Source organism: Peromyscus leucopus, chromosome 5, assembly GCF_004664715.2.
Source record: "Peromyscus leucopus breed LL Stock chromosome 5, UCI_PerLeu_2.1, whole genome shotgun sequence".
NCBI classification, from domain to species: Eukaryota; Metazoa; Chordata; class Mammalia; order Rodentia; family Cricetidae; genus Peromyscus; species Peromyscus leucopus.
The window spans coordinates 30,608,707-30,631,932 of record NC_051067.1 but is presented as its reverse complement, the minus strand read 5'-3'; the positions used below and the strand labels follow the sequence as shown (position 1 = coordinate 30,631,932).

The following is a 23,226-nucleotide window of genomic DNA, read 5'->3' as shown; positions in this document are numbered from 1 at the left end:
GGCACTCACCTTTAAGGGATGCCTACCATCATTTTATGAGAACAAAATGCTTGTCAGTTTACAGCTATTGTATCAGCAATGAGGTAACTCTTAAGCAAGTACTTTGGGTGACAGGTTCATAGGTTTAAAAAAAAATAAAGGGGACAAGGGAGGGAAACCTTTTTTTTTTTTTTGCAGTTTCTTTGAGGTGCCTTCTGAGTTGAACTTTTTTGTGCACTCTGTAGCCGCTTGTGATTTTTCCAGTCGAGGTCCTTTCTCCAGTTTCCTAGGCACGTTTGAGATATTTCTACTTCGTTTCTGTTTTATTACAAATAATTCTTCCTGACTACAGCATCTCTGTTTTCGCACCCAGAAGGCCAAAATCCTGGAAAGCCAATTAAGTTCCCAAGTTCCTCTCCGCTTTTGCACCCCTCGAAGGGCGGAAGACCGCTGTTTCCGGCACTGAGCAGGCGTGCGCACGCGTATCACGCCTGTCCAGGCAACGCCTCAGAAAGGCCATTCCCAGGGACGGAAGAAGACGAGAGACCCGTTTAAGCGCCCGTGAACTACATTTCCCAGAGTGCAATGCGAGAAATTGCCGGCGGCGATAGGGGCAACCGGTTGCGAGGGTATGCTGCCCGCTTTTGGACTACACTTCCCGACAGGACGCGCGAGGCGTTGCCAGCTGCCGGCCGAGGGCGGGTTGACGCGGGAGCTCGGGACGTGAGGCATGAGCGGCGCCCTCCCTCGGCCCGCGCGCGTCCTGCTGCCTCCCCGTGCGAGGGTCGCGCGGCACGGGGCCTAGCGGCGGGCGTGGGCATTCTCAGGGGCAGGTGCAGCCGTGCGGGCGCCGGGGAGGGCAGCGGCCACCATGGAGGTGAGCGGGCCGGAAGACGACCCCTTCCTGTCGCAGCTGCACCAGGTGCAGTGCCCCGTGTGCCAGCAGATGATGCCCGCCGCGCACATCAACTCGCACCTGGACCGCTGCCTGCTGCTGCACCCCGCGGGGCACGCGGAGCCCGCGGCCGGGCCGCACCGTGCCGGGGAGCGGGCTAAGGGGCCCTCGCCGCCCGGCGCCAAGCGGCGGCGGCTGTCGGAGAGCTCGGCGCTGAAGCAGCCCGCCACCCCGACGGCGGCCGAGAGCAGCGAGGGCGAGGGCGAGGAGGGCGATGACGGCGGCGAGACCGAGAGCCGTGAGAGCTACGACGCACCGCCCACGCCCAGCGGCGCGCGCCTCATCCCCGACTTCCCCGTGGCCCGCTCCAGCAGCCCCAGCAGGAAGGGCTTGGGGAAGAGGCCAGCGGCCGCCGCCGCGGCGGGCAGTGCATCTCCGCACAGCTGGGACGAGGCGGAGGCTCCGGAGGAGGAGGAGGCGGGGGTGGACGGCGATGGCGACGCGGACGTGGACGGCGAGGAGGACCCCGGGCACTGGGACGCGGACGCCGCCGATGCCTCGTTCGGAGTCAGCGCGGGCCGCTCGCATCCCCGGGCGCTGGCGGCCGAGGAGATCCGACAGATGCTGGAGGGCAAGCCGCTGGCAGACAAGATGCGTCCCGACACGCTGCAGGACTACATCGGGCAGAGTCGGGCCGTGGGGCAGGAGACTCTGCTCCGCTCGCTGCTGGAGACCAACGAGATCCCCTCGCTCATCCTGTGGGGCCCGCCGGGCTGCGGCAAGGTGAGTGCCACTCCTGCCGAGGGCCGCCGAGGTGTTCGGAGCCGGGTGCGGTCCTCAGAATTCCCGATCGCTCCTCTGGAAAGGGAGGCCTGGGGGCGCGGTCCCGGTGCGTGAGCTGAGTTTGTAATGAGGAGGCAAGTGTGTTATTCACCCAGTTTCCCAGGACCTCCTTGTTGGGCGTTTTCCAAAGGAAAATGCGTGAATTTCTTAACCAAGATGCGAAGATGCGGACTGAGATTCGGGCTATCTGTGTTCCTACGTACCCCCACATCCCTGATTTTTAGTGACCTAATTCCAAGCAAAGGGCATGCCGCAAAAATTGAGGAAGAAATATTTTGTACACTCCATTTGTTGTGGAAAAGTAATTAAATTTTTTCTGTCATACTTTCTTTCCTTCTCACTAGTTGGTTTATTCTGACTGGTTTTTGGAACTAACAGAAATCTCTTTTCTGTGCAGCGTTTCAACAGGCATTTCCATAACTTTCTCATACTGCTTTCCACTTTAGGAAAGCATTGATGCTTTCGTGTCCTTACCACAGCCAGAGGAAATTGGCTAGGGTGTCATGGGTTTAAAGAACAGGTCACTGAAAGAATACTTAAGAAAATGTGATGAATTGTCAATCCTGTTCATAGGGTGTCCCGTCCATAAGACAGTAAAAAATGAGCCCAGGATTGGAATGGAAAGAACGCTTCTTGATTGGATGGTCAGGCTGCTTCATACACAGGCACATTCGTGATATGTATCCTGTTTTTCTTTGCAGTTCATCTCTCAACCACACCTCTTTATTTTCTGGAATACATCATTTCTTTTGTGCCTTTCTTGTACTCATGTTCGCACTGGTGAAGCATAAATCAGATGTACCTCAGATAACATTTTTTTTTTTAAGCTCTGACCCTTGCACTGTACTCCATCATTGAGCTACACTTCCAGCCTCCAAAGTACAATGCTGATTGTTTAGTTGCTGGCACCTTGCCTACCCATCCCAGATTGGTTACTCTGTTTAGGGGCTTGATCAGTGGCATTAGTGGTCCTTCTGACATCTGTGTGACAACATGAGTGACTCTTCAGCTATTGATGCTTGTAGGCTTTAGAAAAGTCTGCAGGGAGATGAGAGGTGAGTCATGCAGGATTGAATGCAAGAGATGTACTGGGCCAAGTCTGCCCAGTGAGGCCGTTGGTGATAGTCATAAGCCTGTATGACATGGGAGCCGAATTCCAAAAGGCACAGGTAAGCTGGGATTTGTTACCAAGCAGCCAGTGTCTAATGACACTCAGCTGTACAACTTTGAGAAAAAAAGCGCCACCTTTCTGTTCAGGAACAGTTTGTCATTCAGTAAGCAACCTAAAAATTCCCATTTTTAATACTGAATTGCTAACAGTGGTATTAATAATAATGGCAAATACATTTTTATTGAGCACCCATTAAGTGCCAGGTACTGAATGAAGAGATTTTCTTCAGTCTTTCCTTTGTTTTCTGGTAACTATTAATAAGATCAAATTGCTGCTTTTAATTTCCTCCTAGAGTGGACATTCAGAATGGCGTGTGGTGTCTCACTTGCTAGCTGCTTGTCCTTGCCCTCAGGAACCATTCATTTTGCTTTTCTCAGCTAATCTGCTGCCTTCCCAGTTGAGCTTGGTTTGGGGATCAACTCTTATCCTGGGGCCTTCAACATTATACTCTTGGCCAAAGGAGAAAGAATTTTCTCTTTGGTGAGAGGTCACAGCTGTCACCCTGGCTTTGCTAAATCAAGACTGCTATTCTTTATTGGGATTCATAAGATCTTAAAAGAGTCTACCAAAAAAGAATCAAAAGGAGTTGTTGGGAGAGGGGGGCGGTCAGAATTAACCATCTTCCTATTTTTATTGTAAATTTTGTAGTCTTTGTACTTCAGCCTTCCTCCATGTTCACTGTAGCTGGTTAAGTACTCAGGGTGCTGCTTGTGGTACCTAAGCATGCTGCCCAGTCTGTCTGGCGAGTTTTTCAAACTCTGTATGTCATCCTTTTTTAGACCACCTTGGCTCACATCATAGCCAACAACAGCAAGAAACACAGCATAAGGTTTGTGACCTTGTCTGCAACAAATGCCAAGACAAATGACGTGCGAGATGTCATAAAGCAGGCTCAGAATGAAAAGAGCTTTTTCAAAAGGAAAACCATCCTTTTTATTGATGAGATTCATCGGTTCAATAAATCTCAGCAGGTATGTTAATTTTTTACTATTTTTCAGATGTTATGTGCATAAACGAGGATACATAGAATGTAAGATCACTCTGGAAAGTATAAAGCAGTATACAAATGCAACAGATGTTAGCTGTCTTCAAGACACAGAGGCTTGTCACCCATCAAGCCATTTTTTTTTAATTTTTTTTTTTGTAGTATTTTTAGATGACAAGAGAATGCTTTCCCCCTCTGATAAATGAGATGATTGCTTTATCTCTGAACTGTCCGTGTAAGAAAAGGATCTTTTGATCCGGTTTCCAACTTTTAAAAAGACAATGTGACCAGTTGAACAATCTAGAGTATAAAGCACTTATCAAGCTTATGAAAACCCTAGATTCTGGCTCTTATACCCCACCCAACCCCAATTCATGGTTTTATTTCTCCCCAGTATTTTTATGTTCAAAATTATTTTCTGTTTTCTGTGCCTTCTAGCTCTTGTCAAGATAAATATTATACGATAATGTTCTAAATGTTTATTTTAAGGCCTTTAGAAATAAAATGATACAATTTGTTTTTATGTAAAGCTTTGTTTTGAATTACCTAAATAGGAAAAAATTGTTCAGGCGTACTTTTTTCTTTGCTTTGCATTGTTGCAGCTTTTTAACTGCAGTTAGAAATATTCCACAAAACTAGTAAAGCTTCTTTCTCCTGGTTTGAATCGTTCTGAGTAAAATGACACTTGCGTCCTGCCTGGTGTTGGCTTCAGGGTTTCATATGGGACCATTGACTTGGCATTTCCCATTTAGACAGACTCTGGTGGTTGTCTCTTCACCAGTTTGTTAAGAACAGTAACAGAATGGTTGAATACTTGTAGGAGAAGAACATTTTAGAAATACTAACACTGGTCTTCTGTAAACAGCTGATGTACAAGTATACACACAGTGTACTAGTTCATCATTGGGTAGAAGGTGCTTTTCTAAGCGAAGAAGTAGTTTATGTTGAAATTGTTAGAACTGTACTTAAAGGTAGGTATTCTATCATACTCTTCCAGCAAAGACCAGGCTCAGACACTGTACCCCAAAGTTGAGCTTTACACATATTAATCAAGAGGCATATTCTTGAAATTGATCTGCTATATCTGAGGAGTATACTGAAAAGGTAAAATTAGGAAAATGAAAGAGTGAATAGATAACTTACCTAGGATTCTGCACATGGCTGTTAGGTAGAATCACTGTCTTCTCTTTTCCTCCCATGATTAGGACACTTTCCTTCCTCACGTGGAATGTGGGACGATCACACTGATTGGTGCAACCACGGAGAACCCTTCCTTCCAGGTCAATGCCGCTCTTCTGAGCCGTTGTCGGGTGATTGTTCTTGAGAAGCTTCCAGTAGAGGCAATGGTGACTATTTTAATGAGAGCTATCAACTCACTGGGAATCCATGTCCTCGACTCTAGCCGTCCTACTGACCCTCTGAGCCACAGCAGCAACTGCAGCTCTGAGTAAGTAGATTGTGTGCAGCTCCTGGACGCCCACACCTCCCTGAGAATCTCTTGGCAGAGGGCCAAAGAGGGCTGGGCCTCAGCCAGTGGAGCAGTGGTGGCAGAGAAGAACTGTCCTGCCAGTAAGGAAAATAAAGGAGGAAAGTGTTTACTCCTGCCCTCAAGACCTCCCTCAGGCTTCCCTTCTTAGGTGCATCTTATGGCTACTGATAGGTATGTCTACATCTCTTTGAGCTTTAATGTTGTAGAAAGACTATAGGAAACCTTATTTTAAAGACTCCTAGCCACTTATTAAATAGAGGCAATAGATACATACTTCTAGAATTAATTTACAAACCTTTGGAGATTTGTATTAGATTCTGATTTCTTTTTGCCCCACAGTGTGTTTTTCAAAGTATTGGGGGAAGTTAATGTAGATCTAATCACACAGTGACTTACAGCATTTTGCATACTCCAAAACTCATTTCCATGAAAGTAAGGAAGTTAATTGAAAGTGACAAATAAGAGGCTGTCTCATCCCTTTTGTTCCTTAACTCTGCGTCATGACCACCCTGTAGCGTTTGTCATGGTTAATCCATTTGAGTTTTAGGATCAGAGGTTTTCTTTATTGTTAGAAATGTTCTTCAGAAGTCCTTGGTTATGTGCTGGCTGAAATAATGCGGTGGAACATAATGTGGTCTGAGGAGAGGCTGTTGCCCACCTCCTCATGCCATGGACCAAACAGCTGCTTGTGCTTGCTCCAAGGCCAAGTTCTGGGGCCACTTTTCAGTGAGGATTAAAGTACTCAGGTTTTGGGTTTCAGCAGTTCTCTCTGTGTCTGGATTCTCCATTTGCTCCTGTCTTACATGTAGGAAGAATGCCACCACCATGCCTCATGAAAACCTTGAAGGCCGAGGATCCCTGGGCAGAATGAGGTTGCTTTATTACAGAGTATAGTTGTGGTAGAATGGCCATTAGGACTGTGGCAGAAAAAAAGTGTGGGGCCTGCTGTTCTGAGCCCATTGTGCTCTATCAGGAGTCCTTGTGGGCTGGGCTTTTGTAGTTCTCAGGTCATTGTATCCAGTATAGTCTCCTCAGTCCCTGAGAGGGGATTGGTCCCAGGACCCTTTACAAATTAATATCACGTACTTGCATACTTTACATAAAAAGATGCAGTGTTTGCATTCAATCTACACACATTTTCTCCCATTCTCATGTACTTTAAATTCTGATTAGATTGTTTTTAGTTTTTTAATTTTTTTTGCAGTCAACCAATACCTGCTCATGACAGACAAATGTTATACAACTGAGCTATGCTTCTACCCTCCCTAGATTATAATGCCTAATACAATATAAATGCCATTTGAATAGCTGTTGTTCTCTATTGTTTAGGAGCTAGTGACAAAGGGGAAAAGATCTGCACATGTTTGTAAAAATGCATTAAAAAAAAAACCTCTTTTTCAGTCAAAGACTGATTGAATTTGAGAATGCAGAGAATCTGTGGGGGCAAATTTAGACTCATGTCAGCATGTGGTAAAGACAAATTGAAAAGGAAAAAGGGAAGAAAAGAAAATTGCCTAAGCTGTAGGAAACTATTATTATCCTGTGTGCTGGTTGTTGTAATGTGTATGCAGTGTTATGTCCTGCTTATTTGGGGTCATTTTTATTTCGTGTCATTCCAAGTTCTTCAAGGTTTTCCACGCATTGCTTTGCCATGATTGAAATGAGGTCAGTAGAACTGTGGAGCTCATCCTCATGAGGAGGGTGTCTGTGCTTTAAGAGATTTCTAGGCGATCTGCAGGCACATGAAGTGTGAGAAGATCCAGCAGAATAATTCAAATTTCATATAGTTACTAAACTTAGGAGTCAGATACAGAATAAGTCAGCCACTCTTAACCTGCTAAAATTGTATCAGTCAGTGCAAACCTCCCATATCCAACACGTTTTTCTTATGTTTTCCTCTGTCATTCATTTAGAGTTGATCCCAGTTATGGCTTCTTTTCATTCTTGCTTGTTTCTGTCCTCCACCTTCCTAGCAATGCTAAGAAAACAGAAGATTATCTTGTTTATAGCCCCAGCACCCTGTCAAGCATATTTTGCATCCTTGGTGTTTGGTTAGGGTGTGAATAAATTCTAGCTTTTAATATGAGCCATATGGTTACTCTTTGGTGTAGTCCTTCATGGGAGATTGTTGTCCAGGTATGAGAACCTTTTGCTTTAATGAAAATATCCTTTTTTATATGCTACAAGCACAGTAAAATAAGTATTAGCCTTAATTCCATTCATTGGCCGACTTGCTATCATTTTTGACAAGAGTTAGGAGATGTCATAGGTCACAGAAAAAGAAACATATTTTAGATGACTTCCTGAAATAAGTAGCTGCCACCTCAATTGCCAAGAATAATTTTTTTTTTCATTTTGCCAGAGAGTATTTTATTGCTGGCATTGTTTACAGCAGTCAGCACATAGTCATAATAAAAGAACAGACAGAGTTTAAATGGTTTTGTTATTACTGTTAGATTCTCTGCAAGGTGTGTACCACTTTGTAGGCTGCATCTGAAATTGATCTGCCTACTGGCAGCCTAGAGAAGCCACCCAAGCCCCTATGTAATAAATAGTCCTCTGTACCCAATTCTTTATTTCCCAGAACCTTTTAAGTCACTTTACAGCACTTACAGTTTTTAATTGCATGTTTGTTTTGTGTAATTGTAAACATGTGTGGTTTGTGTATGTGCATGTGGTGTGGACCCAGGGAGGGGAGACTGAACAAATGTATCCCATTGCACTTGTGTAGGGTTCAAAGACAACTTTCCCATTGTTTCCTTTTACTGTCAGATCTGGGGATCAAACTCAGGCCATCAGGCACACAGCAAGCACCTCTCCCTACTGAACCATCTCTCTGGCCCCTAACTACTTTTAATGAATGAATGAGAATGTTCAGTTAGCAATGGCCATGGTGGTAAGAGATCAACTGTCAATTACACAAAAATGGAGCTGGGAGGATGCCCCCACCCATCAGCTTACTCTCTAAATAAAGCCACGAGAGGTCAAAGTTTATGCAGCAGATGTCCAATGATAGGAACTACAGCCCTTTTTTTTTCTTTTTTTGTAGTAATATAGGTAATATAGTAAGAAAGCTGACCATGACGGCTTAGTGACTCCAGTACTGGGACCATGAGAATAAAATATGTTGTCTTTCAGTTATTGAGGATAAAATTTTACTTTCACATCTCTGTTAACTGGTATCAACTGTGTGTTCATTCTTAAACACACTAATCAGATTTGGTTACACTGATCTAGCTAGAAGAAAAGACTCTGACCCCAGTCATTGGTTCCTCTCTGGGAAGAGTGAGTGTGCATTGTGATGATATGTTGTATTTTGGTGCTCTAGATAGAAACTAGAGAAATTCTAGACTGTTGAAGGCTGTGTGAGATGATGAGTACAGTGTCTAGGACTACTCTGGGTGTTGTTTCTCTCACACACTGTATACATGTGCATCCCCATTACAGTAGGACAGAAGTATTCAGTTTCTTGCTTGTTTTGGTGCTGGGGTTCACACCCAGGTCTTTTCATAAGCTTAGCCACTAAGCTCCACCCATCTCCACCCCAGCCTGCATGCTCTGTAAAAAAAATTCCTTAGGCCTTTAATCCCAGCATTCTTGAGGCATTGAAAGTCCTGCATATCCTAGATACTGGCTGAGTGCTGAAAAGTACATTCCTGTGCCTGTAGAGAGCATGTAGTGTGATAAAAGCCAGAAGACTCTGCTATGGTCATGTGTACAAGAGAGTTCCTTAAACTTTGTACACTAGAGACCCTTGTCATCCAATAACTGATATGACCCCAAGTATATAAGACAAGTATGCAAATCAAACTTTGGTGATAATTCACAACTTTTTTATTGTTTATTTTTTGTTTTTCTCGACAGGGTTTCTCTTTGTAACGCTGGTTATCCTGGAACTCACTCTGTAGACCAGGCTAGTCTCAAATATAGAGTTTCACCTACCTCTGTAGTGCTGGGATTAAAGGCATGTACCACTACACCCAGCTAAAATTATTATAAAACAGTTGTTTAGTGTACATGTAATTTTCCACTAAAAATTAAAGCTCCTTTGCTAATAATGAGATCAATGTACTTGTTTGTCTAAAACAGTACAAACAAAGGATACAACAATTGAAACTTACATGCTAAGTAACAACAATAGAAAAATATTAAGTCATTATTCTCTTGGGACTGGGAATGTAGCTTAATTGGAGAATGCTTTCCTAGCATGCAGGAGGTCCTAGGTTTGGTCTCTAGCACTGCAAAAATGGCATGATGACATATGTCTATAATCCAGCACTTAGGAGGTGGAGACAAGATTGATGTGAGGTTCAGAGTCATCCTAAGCTGTCTCATTCAAGGCTAGCTTGTGTTACATTTGACTCTATCTCAAAAAGGGAAGGAGGTTCATTCTGTCTGTCTGTCATCTATCTAAATTTTGGGGTTTTTGTTTGTTTGTTTGTTTGTTTGTTTTTGAGACAGAGTCTCATGCAACCAGGTTAGCCTTGAACTTGATCTGTAGAGCTTTCTACTTCCCACATGCTAGGATTACAAACACATTCTGGATACAAGGTGTTGAATAGCAAACACGTTCTGATTATATGACACAAAAAATGAAGTGTGCTACCTGTGTGCTGGGTTAATTTTGGAGGAAAGCGAGGGCTGAGTGTAGTTTGTGGTTGGTGATCTTGAACTGTTGAGAATGAGAGTATAAACTACTGCTGTTACCCTACTCTGCTTGCTGCTGATAAAGACTATAAAGATCACAGGACTTGTGTATATGCAGAACACCTGAAGAAGGAGTTGTTTGTGAACCAGATAGAGTGCATCCCTGTGGAGATGAAGAGGATGAGATGATAAACCAGAATGGCTGCCTGATTGTCTAGCTAGGCAGGGTTTTAAGAGCAGGGTGGAAGGTGAACAAGTTGTCTATCCTTGTGTAGACTGCTGTGCCTGAGTTGTGGTTCTTCTCTATAATCCAGGAATTCCAAACAAGGTAGCCTCATGGCCCCCAAGCAAGAGAGCTATATAAATGCTGTTTATTCCCCTTCTCACACTCCCACGCCTACTAACAGGAACTCATGCTCTACCACTGAGTTACCGCTCCTAGCAAGTTTTACTTTTTTAATTATTTTGTTTGCCTTTGACATGTTTTCTACCACCAAAGAGCAAAAGAAAGGTAGTCAAACACTGCAGTAGAAGATACCAACTAGAGTAAATTATGAGTATAGAATACATTGTATTTTCTCTTTTTAATACATTTGTAATAGAATTGCATTGCTTTCTCCCTTCCTTTCCTCCCTGTAGCCCCTCCCTCCCAGAGGCTAATTCTCCCTCTCCAGCAGTCACACAGTTTGTGGTGTAGGGGTGGGACCCTGTGAAATTTTCTCCCTTCTAGGTTAGCATGCCTGTTGATACTACCATTGTCCAGGTCTTGTTTATGCAGCAGTTTCTAGGAAATAATATTTTACAGCAGATTTACTGGTGTTTTGGCCCTTGCAATAAACCTCCCTGTCCAATGTGATGTTCCCTGAGTCTAGATGCAAGAGCTGTGATCTAGATGTATCCAGTGGGGTTGGGTTCCCCGTGATCTGTCGATCTCTGCATTTGTGTATAGTTGTGGTTTTCTATGATGGTCTCCCTTTGCTGTAAAGAGAAACTTCTTGGATGAGGCATGATAGCTGCACTTGTTTGTAGGTATACGGATAAGATTTAAAATGTAGTAAGATATGCTGGTTTTGCAAAGTGGCAGTAGTAGATTATCTTCTAAGATCTGTGGTCTCACTAGTCCCAGGAAGGTGGCTAGATTTCTAGTACCAGGCATGATTTCTCTCCTGTTGAGTGGGCCTAAGTTCAGCCTCACAGCTAACTGTTGCTTACACCACCATAGGAGTGCCGCTTACTGCGCTTTTACAGGTATGTCAGCTCTGGCCTCTTTGTGTTACATGAACCAGGCTGTTTTTGGTTCTCCCATGAAGTCACAAGGAATTTCACTTTCCAGTATCATGTGTTGGAAACAAACAAACAAACCCCCAAACAAAAACTAACATGCGAAAAGAGTTCAGGCCTCTAGAAAAGAGGAAGGCGTTTTCAACTAAGACCAAAGCCTGTTCTCCAATTGGAGAAGCTTGGTTCTAATTCTGTTTTACTTCTGTGTCTTGTTAACCAAGAATGTATTTTCCAATGCATTTGTTTTAGCCAATTTTTTCTTATTACAGAGCTTTTATTATGTTTTGTTGTTGTTTGTTTGTTTGTTTGTTTGTTTAAAAAAGAAGACAAGGTCTCACTATATTACCCTGGCTGTTGTGGAACTTGCTGTGTAGGCCAGGCTGGTCTTGAACGCAGAGCTACTGGCCTCTGCCTCCTGGGTGCTGGGACTAAAGTCATGGGCTACCATACATGGCCATATTATTTATTTTTCATTATTTTGCTTTACATTTATTTTGTGTGTGGGTTTTAGTGCATGCATACCATGAAGTGTATGTGGAGGTTAAAAGACAACTTCCATCTCATCTCTCCTTTCACCATGTGGGTTCGGGGAACTGAACTTAGGCTTAAGCAAAAGCCTTTACTTACTAAGGCATCCTACCAGCCCCTGTTTATTACTTTACAGTATAACTTACTGTTTATTATTTTATTCCAGGATGCTATGAAATTTTGGTCAGCCTTTTCCTAAAGTAGATTTTACCCATAATTCTCTAATATTTGAAGCTTCTTTCCAAATTGAAATCATTCCCATCTTATCCCCCTGCCCCCGAGTGTGTGTGTGTGTGTGTGTGTGTGTGTGTGTGTGTGTGTGTGTGTGTGATGTATATATGTATGAAGGACAAAAGGCAAGTTCTGAGAGTCAGTTCTCTTCCATGTGAGTTCCAGGAATTGAACTCTCAGACCATTTGGCTTGGCAGCAAGCACATTTGCCCACTAAGCCATTTCACTGGCTCCTGTTTTATCATTCGTAGTATAAATTGTCTCCTTGTCTCATTCAGTCACAGGGTATTATATTTTTTGATTATTTAAAGTTTTTTTTTTTTTTTTTTTTTTTTGGTTTTTCGAGACAGGGTTTCTCTGTGTAGCTTTGCGCCTTTCCTGGGACTCACTTGGTAGCCCAGGCTGGCCTCGAACTCACAGAGATCCGCCTGCCTCTGCCTCCCGAGTGCTGGGATTAAAGGCATGCGCCACCACCGCCCGGCTTAAAGTTTTTTTTTTAATGTGTCACTATGTAGGCTTGTGCAGTGTGGATGTATGCAGGTGCTGTAAGAGGCCAGAACTGGGTGTTGGATCCCCTGAGAGCAAGACTGAAAGGAGTTATGAGCTGTACCACATTAGTTCAAGGAACCAAACTTGGGTCCTCTGCAAGAGTATTATATGCTCATGGCCACCGAGCCATCTCTCTAGCCCCTAAATTTTTTATTAATCGTGTGTGTGTGAACGCACACACAAGTGCCTGTTAATCATGGAGCTCCTCCTTTATGTAGGTTCTCAGAATTGAACTCAGGTCTCCAGGCTTGCACATACACCATCCACCTTTACCTGCTGAGCTATATCACTGCTCCCAGAGTATTTTAATACACTTTATGTTATTATTACTCTTCAAAGCTTATAAAAGCAGGAGTTCAGGGCGTAGCTAAGTTGTGGGTAGAACCTTAGAACTTCCTGCACAGTATTCTTGAGAGGAGATTTTTCATTTTGTGATTTGCTTATGACCAGTGAGTGTCATCAGCACAGCCCCCTTTTTATTATTTGGACAGAGTTGCTGACAGATTTATTTTGTTTTTAAAATACTCTGGACAGACGGAGGACGTTGTGAATATGAATCATATCTAAATGGATGAAGGAGTGATGACTCTTGTGACTCCAAACTGTAATAGCAGAATGACCTATACTTTAGAACCTGGTGTGGTGCTCTTGACTGTAATGACAGCTAGCTAGATTAGCCCCATAGGCAAACTCTGGATTCAGTATATAAGGTGGATAGCAATTGAGGAATATACTGGGTATCAACCTCAGGCTTCCACATGCACCAACACATATGTCCACACACATACATTTTGGTTAAGAGTTCAAATGTCTAAGGAAGGGTCCTAATTTTCCCAGGAGAATAAACCCCATGTCCACTCTCGAAGCCTTAGTCAGTGTGCTGTTGATAAATCTGAAACAATAAAGGACACACTCATGAGAGGGGCATATACCACAGTGCTAATTTTAAAATAGTCTGCCAATGTGTGGTTTCTATCCCTTTGACTTTTTGGAGGTTTAATATAATATGTTTTTGCTTTAGAAGTGAGGTCTGAGCAGCTATTTATCTGAAAAATGTAAAACTATACAGTATAATCCCAATTTTGTTTTAAAAATTAGCTATACTGTTAATGGCTAGTTGAATCATAAAAGAAAATTAACAAATGACAATGTAATTGTTATCTCTAGTTTATGGAAATAGGAATCTTATTTTTTAATAAGAAAATAAGATTTCATATTTTTTTTTAAGAAATGAGTGTCTTACCATGAGATGGTTAGAAAGCTAAATTAGTCCACTCATTATACAACACTGAATGCCTGATATCTACCAGGCATTGGGACTGCAACAGAAGGACAGACCCCCACTTCTGCTGCTTTGTATGATAATAAACATAATTTCAAAAAATGACCTTCTGAAGCATTGCACTCAGTGTTTATTGGGAATGCTGAGGTGAAAGTGGTGATCAACAGCACACCTCATGCTTGACAGCCCCCACTTTTTGGGTTGCTAGGAAGATTTCCTGGGAGATGGAAGGCATTGCTTTTTAGTTCCAAGGCAGAAAGGAGGTAGTTAGGTGACTTGGTTCCTCCCAGCCCTTACTTCTTTAGCATGCCCTTCCCACTCAGGCATAATGGGCTACACCCCTCTGATTCTGGTCCTTACTTTACATGTCCTCTTTAGTGTGTGTCTACTGATTTTCTTTTAGTTCATCTTCCAGAAAATCCCTTCTGCTGCTGAGAAATGTTTCCTAGGCTCTACAGAATGCTAATGGGTGTAGGATAGATGTGTGTTGAATCTCCTGGTGAAGTGTCTACTGACTGGAACTGCCTTTAGAAAGGAAGAAGGCCAGTCACTAGGGCTATGGGGCTTAGGTGGTCCTTAAGAGTATGAGAAGAAAGTAGTATTAGCAAGCTACATATGAGAACTGTAGTGCCCTTACTTTTTTTGTCTGCTTGACATACTAGAGTCATTTGGGCACAGGGATGGAGAAAGTGCGTGCCTCTAGGCAAGTCTATAGATTTTCTTGATTAATGATAGATGTGGGAGGGCACAGCCCATGGAGTGCAATGCCACCCTTGGGCTGGTGGTTCTCAGTTGTATAAGACAGCAGGCTGAGGAAACCATGGAGAGCAAGCGAGTAAGCAGTATTCTTTCATGGCCTCTGTTTCAGTTCCTGCCTTGAGATCCCATCCTTCCTTCCCTTAGTGATGGACTGTTACTTAGAAGTATAAGATGAAACAAACCCTTTCTTCCTCAAGTTGCATTTGGTCATGGTGTTTAATCCCAGCAGTAGAAACCCTAAGACACCTAATGAAATCTGGGACACCTTTGGTAAAGAGAAGAATGTCATATTTTAAAAATTATTTTTAATACTGTACAAAGGATTAAGTTTCATTATGGCTTTTTACAAGTAAATTTTAGTGAGTTTTTTTGTTGATTCTAGTTTTCCTATCTCCCTCCCATGAGGCTGTTTCTAAAACATCAAACACAAATCTTTCCCTGAATGAAATGGAGATTGGCAGGTCACTTTTGTGGATGGGTAGATAGTAATAAACTCTATGTTGACCGCAGCAGACAAGCAGAATCCCCTCTTCATATTCAAGACCTTTTCTCAGCCCAGCCCATTCACTGTGCACTGTTTTCCAGGTAACTAGTTTGGTCAGCTGTGGTCGGGACTTGTTACTAGAAATAATGTCAACTGAAGAAATGACAAGGATGTACTGTAAATTTTAAAAAGCATATTTTTCCTTCAAAAAATACAACTATCAACTCATCAGAAGTATCCTAAATAATGAAATGTGTTAGATGGCTAACTAGATTGGGAAGAGAAAGTTTACTAAATCAGGCTTGAAAAATAATCATTGTTTGACTTTCCTTATGCATGTCTGAACTTAGAAGTGTGATTGTGTCCAGACTGTATGACAGAAGCCTGTAATCCCAGCACTGGGAAACAGGTAGGCATTTGCTAAAGTTAAGGCTACATTGGTCTACATAGAGAGACCCTGCCTCAAAAAAAAAAAAAAAAAACAAAAAACAAAAAACAAAAAAAAAAAACAGAAAAAAATGTGTAAATTAATAAATGTTAGTGTGAATTTCAGTCCTAACAGGTTAGGTGGCTTACTCAAATTCTGGGAGAGTCTTCTAAGCAGTTCCCAGGAGAGTGAAATACTTGCTGCTCTTCACTACACTGGGCAGATTTTGTATGATTGGTACCCACAGAAAGTGATATGCAGCCATCCAGGAATGCCACAGCCCAAATTCCAAAGGCCTGATCCTTGGTCTGTTGTGCCAGAGCAATTGAGATCCTTGTTTGTTTGTAAAATGAGGGATTTGGGCTTTCTGATTAGAGAGTAATCTGCTATGATGCTGTTACCCTGTCTGGAAGGTGATCTGTGTGTTCCTGTGTCATCGGATGTGATTTACCCTTGAAATAGGCTTTCCATACACTATCATGAGGTACTAGCATATCTAGTAGTTTTCACTGTTCTATAGGCTAAAAACAGACAACCCACTTGTCAACAGTGACTTTGCATAGTATTTTTGTCCTACCTTGTACAAGCTTGTATAAAGGAACAGTGAGGTCTTCTCTGGCTCATAAGATAGAATATGATATCAAGCCTCACCTTATGAGATAGAGTGAGATACCCTGTAGCTCATGTCTGGTCAAGTGTACTGACATACCCTCAGGACTTAGAAAATCTGGTCAGTCCTTAGTCTAAAAATGCTTAGTTATCTAGGTTAATAATATGAATTCAGAATAAGTAGCAAAACCTTTGAACTGGAATGCTTACTGAAGTTAACGTTTAATTAAGATGTGCTGCAAAATGAGGTATGACTTGAATGTGTTGCTAATGAACACTGATTTCTATTGCAGGCCTTCTGTTTTCATAGAAGATAAAGCAGTGGACACTCTGGCTTACCTCAGTGATGGAGATGCACGGACTGGCTTGAATGGACTCCAACTGGCAGTGCTGGCTAGGTTGAGCTCTAGGAAGATGTTCTGTAAGAAGAGTGGTCAAACCTATTCTCCTAGCCGAGTTCTGATCACTGAGAATGATGTGAAAGAAGGCCTACAGCGGTCCCACATTTTATATGACCGTGCAGGTGAGGAATTGAGATAGGGGAAATGTAGAACTTGGGGACAAGTGTCTGCCCATGGTTCATTTCCAGCCTCTAACCTTCAGCCAGCTCCAAAGCATACCCTAGATTCCTAATTTGATCTGCATATTGTAATAGAAGTAAGCCTCACACACAGGGCTGACCTTTGAAAACAGGCATAAAACAAGCTGCTTTGATAAGAATAAGAAGAGCTTGGGTTTTGAAGTTGGAGGCTTCGCTGGGCAGTGGTGGTGCACGCCTTTAATCCCAGCACTTGGGAGACAGAGCCAGGCAGATCTCTGTGAGTTCGAGGCTAACCTGGTCTATAGAGCAAGATCCAGGACAGGTGCCAAAACTACACAGAGAAACCCTGCCTTGAAAAAAAAAAAAAAGTTAGTTGGAGTTGGAGGCTTCATCTTGTAAGGCTGTTAGATAGAGATTTTCCTTGCTGTCTGGTGGCACTTGGTAGAATATAGCAGTTTGAAAAGCACGTGAATTCAGTTGACAGTGGTTCTTGTGATCATTTACAAATACAGTAAGTGAGTAAAGACTTACTGATTTATTTGAGAGTTAAAATCTTCCATTTTCAGTCTAAAAGATAAGTTTACAAGGATTTTGATAGTTTTGTTTTGTAGTAGCCTCAACATTTTTAATTTTGCAGTGTGTACTAGGTATTTGTGTAGAAACATGCTTATAGATGGCAGATATCCCAGCTCTTATTTAGTCTGTGAGCTGGCAATATTAAATATCATAAGCACAGCATATTTGTAACTTTTTTATGAAAGGTAGAATGAAGATGGATTACTGTAGATTAGGCAGACCCCTATTCTAGAACATTTGTATGACTCTGAATAGTATTGTATTGCATAACTACGTCCATGTCTTTAAAAGTCCTGCCAGAAAAAAGATGTTGATAATTGAACCTTCCAGGTCTCACATTGACTATGCCTTCATTCTGGTATTTCTTGATGATGAGAATTCTCTTGATTGGCTAGAGAATTGGGGAGGGCCTGGAGAATGATTCTGGTCCTGGCCACTGCTTCTCATGAGTGAGCTGGCTTGCTGCACTTCTGAGTGACCAAAGCACCCCAGCTGATAGTACTGGGTGGTGAAAATGGTGCTAAGAACGCATTGAACACTCCTGTCCCACCTGTGCTGTGCTGGGTGTGGTCTCAGCCGGGGGCCTTTTCCCATGCTCTCCCTTGAATGTCTTGTCAGCTCTTGAAAAGCAGAGAAGTAAAACATCTAGGCATAGCTCCACACTTTGCTTTTAGCCTTTTTAGGAGGCTCAGTAGCAATGGCCTTATCTCCCCTTGTGAGTGTCCCAGAAGAGCCTTTCCTTTGACTGAACTATCTTACATTTATCAGGCCACTGGTTAAAGTCCATAGAACGTTTATGAATGATCTTTGAGTGCTTTACAGTTTTTTCTTTTTTAGATTTCCAAAACAACCTTAGAAGGTAGCTTATTAATATTATCCCTACTTTACATAAAATTTTTCCGTTCATAAAGCATGTGCTAAAAACTGATCCTCAAATCCAATTTTATGTACTTCCCAAGATGTGCTTGCTTACTGCCTGCATATGCCTCCATGCTAGCCTCATGGTGGAGTCACTAAGGTCTCTCTACCTAGACCATGTTACTGAAAGAAGTCACTCTTGGAGGTGTTTAGCCCTAGGGAGCTGTGTATGAGGGATCATCTTCTTTCTAGCTCTTCGCTGTCCCAGGAGGAGCTGAAGGCGGTGGAAGCTATCTGGTAGCACAGCCTTGAGGATCCCATACATCATGCCCTTCTAATACCAGTGTGCTCACACTGCCCACTAATGCCAGCATGTCTGCTCTATGTGAGATTATCGGACACACATAATTTACATTCTCAAGAAATGTGCTTTTACAAGTTACTCCATAAATAAGAACTGTAGAACCATTGCCCTAGAAATGTGTTAGCTTAGACTCAGAGCTTTTTTATAACTGATGACAAAACAAACAAACAAAAAAAGCAACAAAAAAAAAATCCTACCATTAGAAGACTTTTTTTATTATTTCTTTTTATGTCACAACACACTTGCCCACTAGTATGACCCAGCAAGTAGTTCAAATGTCTCTATATCAGAGTGAAAGAATTTCTGAGTGATAACAAAGGGTCTGCCCTGCATTGACCTAATGCTTCTAGATTAATAATATAAAATCTCCAACTATCAAGCAGTATATAATAAAAGCAAAGTGGAGTTATTACTAGTGTAAGCTAGTAATTGACACTAGCAGGTATAGTTAGTTCTTCTGTAGTGCTTGCTCTGTACAAGGCCTGTCTGTGTGTTTGAAACAACCCCATTTTACCCAGTGAGAACCCTGAAGCATGGAAACTTCCCAACGTCTGCATTGATAGTGAGTTTGAGGTTCAAGTCTAAACTACCTAAGGCTAGAGCCTGTTCTTTGGTTCACTGTACCAGTTGGATTACCTCTCGTGTTAACCCAGTAAAGATGAGTAACCTTGTGTTAGAGAATATAGGATTGACAGATAAGGTCGCGGACTAGAGGTTTTTCCTATGCCTTCCCAACCCTGGGCCCTGCCCTACAGAGGGCTCAGGGTTTGGAGCATCCAAACCAGAGAGGCAGAAAGGGACCCAAACCATCTAGATTATCTAGGACACTTCAGTCCAGGCAGGGTCCATGGCTCTCTTGATCGAAGAAGCCCCAGGAGGGGACACTGCTTATTCATGAAAGTTTAGTAACGGGGCTCCTGCCATTGATCTGGCTTGGGTTTCCTTGGGAGTTGGAGTTTGGGGGCCCTGCAATCAGCCTAGCAGCTATTCTCCCTTTGGTAGGCCAGTTTCTTGTCATTCTATTTGAAGACCAAATGTCATCTTAGCAGCTGCTGGGATTTGTTCCTGGAGCCAGAGTGCTGTGCCCACCAGAACACAGTCGCATTGTTGTAGCTCATACTGACCACAAAGCAGGTGTTTCTCTGTAGGCCCAGTATTCTTTGCCTTCTCAGGTGTCGTGTCCTTAAGCTTACAGGATGGTCAGAAAGACACGGGAACATGTCTAGAGAGCACCGCTTATTTTTGACAACTGTTAGCTTTAATTTCCTTGTACTTAAGTGCTTTTTCTAAAGTACATTTTGCTGATTTGCTTGTGAATCGAGGATTAAGGATGGACTGAAGCCAGTGGTTAAGATGGAACTACAATACTTTCAGGATAAGAACCATTAGTTCATCTGCCAGTCTCCTCAGATCCTGCCTCACAAGTGTCCCCACACAGTCTGTGGTTTCATGACCATGAGCTTTAGATACCAGGGTGTCAGCTGGCAGTGACACTGAGGAACAAATGGGCTTTAATAGCTGTCCCTCCCACTTTGCCTCCTCTCTGATGCCTATGAGCAGGCCCGGTTGGTTTTACTCAAATAGACTATGAGGGCAGAAGATGGAACCATGACTGAGTTTCTCTCCGACCTCTATGGTCTCTGATAATCCTCTGTGGTAGAGACCACTCTTGACAATGCCTGTCTTCTCCCTTCCCTTTGCCAGCTGTATCTGTGTGTCCCCAGTGTGTGCAGTCATCAGGAGTTTCTCCTCTGAACAAGACCTGGCTAGGAAACAGTCATGGGACCCTGAGTGAGCTCCTCTGGGGCTCATTAATCCAGGTTTCACCTCACTGAATATGGCTGGAGGGCAGCTGTCATGCCTGCCTTCCCCAGCGTACCTGGGGCCTGTTTGAGTCTGCTTTGTACGCCAGGTAGGCACACAAGGCAGGCACGTGACAGTGCTCTCTCTCTCTGAGCAGGAGAAGAGCACTACAACTGCATCTCCGCCCTGCACAAGGCTATGCGTGGCTCTGACCAGAACGCCTCCCTGTACTGGCTGGCACGGATGCTGGAGGGAGGGGAGGACCCACTCTACGTGGCCAGGAGGCTTGTGAGGTTTGCCAGCGAGGACATTGGTGAGTGGAGGAGAGTCTTTAGGGGTGGGGGATTTGAGAGGAGATGTGTGGTTACTCTTGGACCAAGAAAGTCATGTAATCATGCAGAATAAGTAGGAAAAGGAAGATTTGTCATGAGCTCAGTGGTCTGTATCTTCATGTGCATGTGCTTTGATGGTGTTCATAGAGTCACCATTTCTGTTTCTTCAGGAATGGTTTTTCAAGATCATTCAGAATATCGAAATGCAAGAGATATTTTCTAGTTTGCTTTGGAGCCAAATGTTAAGGTTTTCATTGGATAGTTCTTGAGGTAGAAATGGGAGATTCTGGACACCATTCAAGGCAGAGATCAGGAAAGATTTTGTTTTCTTAATCTTGTAGACTTTATATTTTCATAAAACGTTGTGAATGCCTTCATGGCCTTTGCACCTTCTGTTTGTCATATGTAGTCTCTTGTTTTTCCTACTAGAATATATTTATCCACAAGAGGCCATTTTTGACACCAACAATAACTCAATAAATAGTTCTTGCTTAATGTGGTTGGATATCAGAAATGAATTGGTGTAATTGTGCTGTGTGTCCTGTTCCGAAGCCTGCATGCAATAGTTGTTGCCCTGACAGGTCGGATCAACGGTGTGCTGTGACTTACACTTTACTTTGTCTCTTTATGCATGACAGGTCTGGCAGATCCATCAGCATTAGCACAAGCAGTTGCTGCCTACCAAGGCTGTCACTTTATAGGCATGCCCGAGTGTGAGGTAAGATACCAGCTCAGTTCTTTGCAAATCTGTCCTGTCCTTTGTGGATCTGAATGTAAGTTCTGCCTTCATCACTGGTGTGTTAGGCCCACTGAGCAAGCTGCTTAGCTTTTAAACTTGGTTATGTTTGTTTGTTTTCTTAGCCTCCTAGAGACATGAGAACTTCCTATCAATGAAGTTGTGGTTTGATTTTGGCTTTGTAACATTGGGGCTTGGACCCAGAATGCATACGTGCTAGTCAAATACTCTACCACTGTGCTATATCCACAACTCTATTTTAACTTTTTCAAACAGGTCTTATAAGTTGCTCAAAATAGTCCTTAACCCATTCCCTAGCCCAGGTAGGCCTTGAACCTGAGACCATCCTGCCTCAGCCTCCTGAATGACTGAGATTATAGAACTATCACCTGAAACAAGACCGTGTTTTCAAACTGTCCTCAGGAGTCCTGCGGCTCAGAAGTGTTCCAGGCTTTCTGGGGACAGGAAATTACAGGTTCACCTCCATGCAGGACATCTTTCCCAGTCAACTGTTTTATGAATCAGGGCTTAAGAAATACTTGATTTAGTGAGAAGTTCTTAAGTTAAATGAGAACCACCGGTCTAGCTTCCCTCTCACATCATAGGACTTTTTCTCCATTTGTTATTAATTGTCCAGACTAAGTGAAAGGAGGTGGGGCTATAAAAATTATCTAAAAACAAACAACCAAACATGGGAATCTCTGAAGAATTAACTAGGTGAGAGCATAAAGTACTTTGCTAAACATAAACTTTATGGTATCTTCCTGGTGACATGCCCTTCTGTGTCCTAGGTGCTTCTGGCCCAGTGTGTGGTCTATTTTGCCAGAGCCCCCAAATCCATTGAGGTGTACAGTGCCTACAACAATGTGAAAGCCTGTCTGCGGAATCATCAGGGGCCCCTGCCTCCCGTACCCCTGCACCTGAGGAATGCACCCACCAGGCTGATGAAGGATTTGGGTTATGGCAAAGGCTACAAGTACAACCCTATGTACAGCGAGCCTGTGGACCAGGACTACCTGCCTGAGGAACTGAGAGGAATTGACTTCTTCAAGCAGAGGCGGTGTTGACTTTTAGGCCATGAATAAGATGCTTGTACCTTGAGGAAGGCCAGAAGTCACTGGATCTTGGAGACGGTTGCCTGGGAAAAGTTAAAACAGACCAACATTTTATGCCAGATATTAAGAGTTCCATAGGTGGAGGTGGTTACTTCAGCTAAATGTGTACCATTGAAATTGTGTTCATTTGCACTCTGTGCAATGATTATGCTTATGAAAATACCTGGCAGCTTTGTGCAATTAATTAATGTTTTAAGGAATTATCTATTTTGTCATAGTATTTAAGTCATAATGTCATTTCAAAATTCTGTTCAGTAGGCTTTTTTTTTTCTTTTAAAAATGTATATTCTGGGTAGTTTCAATTGGTAAAAGAAAATGTAATTGTGATTTAATACTGCATAGTGATTTGGGTATTTTTTTTATATGCAAAGGTCTTATGAGCCAATAAAACTATTTCAAAGTACTCTTCAATTCTCCAATGTTCTCCTCCTTGGGTTGGTGGCACCAGCGTCTGCCACCATCTCATTTCCAAGAACTGGATACTGTGAATGAGAAAACACCAGAAGATTGAGAAGGCAGGGAATTTTTCTGAAAATTGGATTTTTTGTTTTTCATTCAGGGTCTCACTGTGTAGCCCAGGCTGCCCTTCAACTTGTAGTCCTCCTCACTGAGCTCCTCTGGTGCTAGGATTATACGGGTGTGTGCCACTACACCCAGCTCTTGTGTGTGTTTGTTTTAAAGGACTGTACCTGTGTAGCTTTAAGTGGCCTATGAAAGACTGCAGTACTTGTAGTTGGAATTT

At 42.9% G+C, this 23,226-nt stretch overlaps 2 protein-coding genes across 3 annotated transcripts in view; one reads left to right on the top strand and one right to left on the bottom strand.

The window, feature by feature from the left end:
* Mylk4 (myosin light chain kinase family member 4) overlaps window positions 1-5,093 on the bottom strand; it is a 103,469-nt gene extending 98,376 nt beyond the window's left edge. For both annotated transcript variants that reach the window (XM_028882536.2, XM_037205841.1), the window contains exon 1: window positions 5,017-5,093. In XM_028882536.2, the coding sequence (XP_028738369.2) occupies window positions 5,017-5,072 (56 nt within the window). In that variant the 5' untranslated portion in view covers window positions 5,073-5,093. The remainder of the gene's footprint in view (window positions 1-5,016) is intronic.
* Window positions 650-22,895, top strand: Wrnip1 (WRN helicase interacting protein 1). The gene is made up of 7 exons (XM_028881210.2): window positions 650-1,657; window positions 3,668-3,859; window positions 5,079-5,320; window positions 16,453-16,682; window positions 20,459-20,614; window positions 21,272-21,351; window positions 22,161-22,895. Exons 1-7 carry the CDS (start codon window positions 851-853, stop codon window positions 22,434-22,436), a joined length of 1,983 nt encoding a protein of 660 aa, XP_028737043.1. The 5' UTR covers window positions 650-850; the 3' UTR covers window positions 22,437-22,895.
* The last annotated feature ends 331 nt before the right edge of the window (window positions 22,896-23,226 follow it).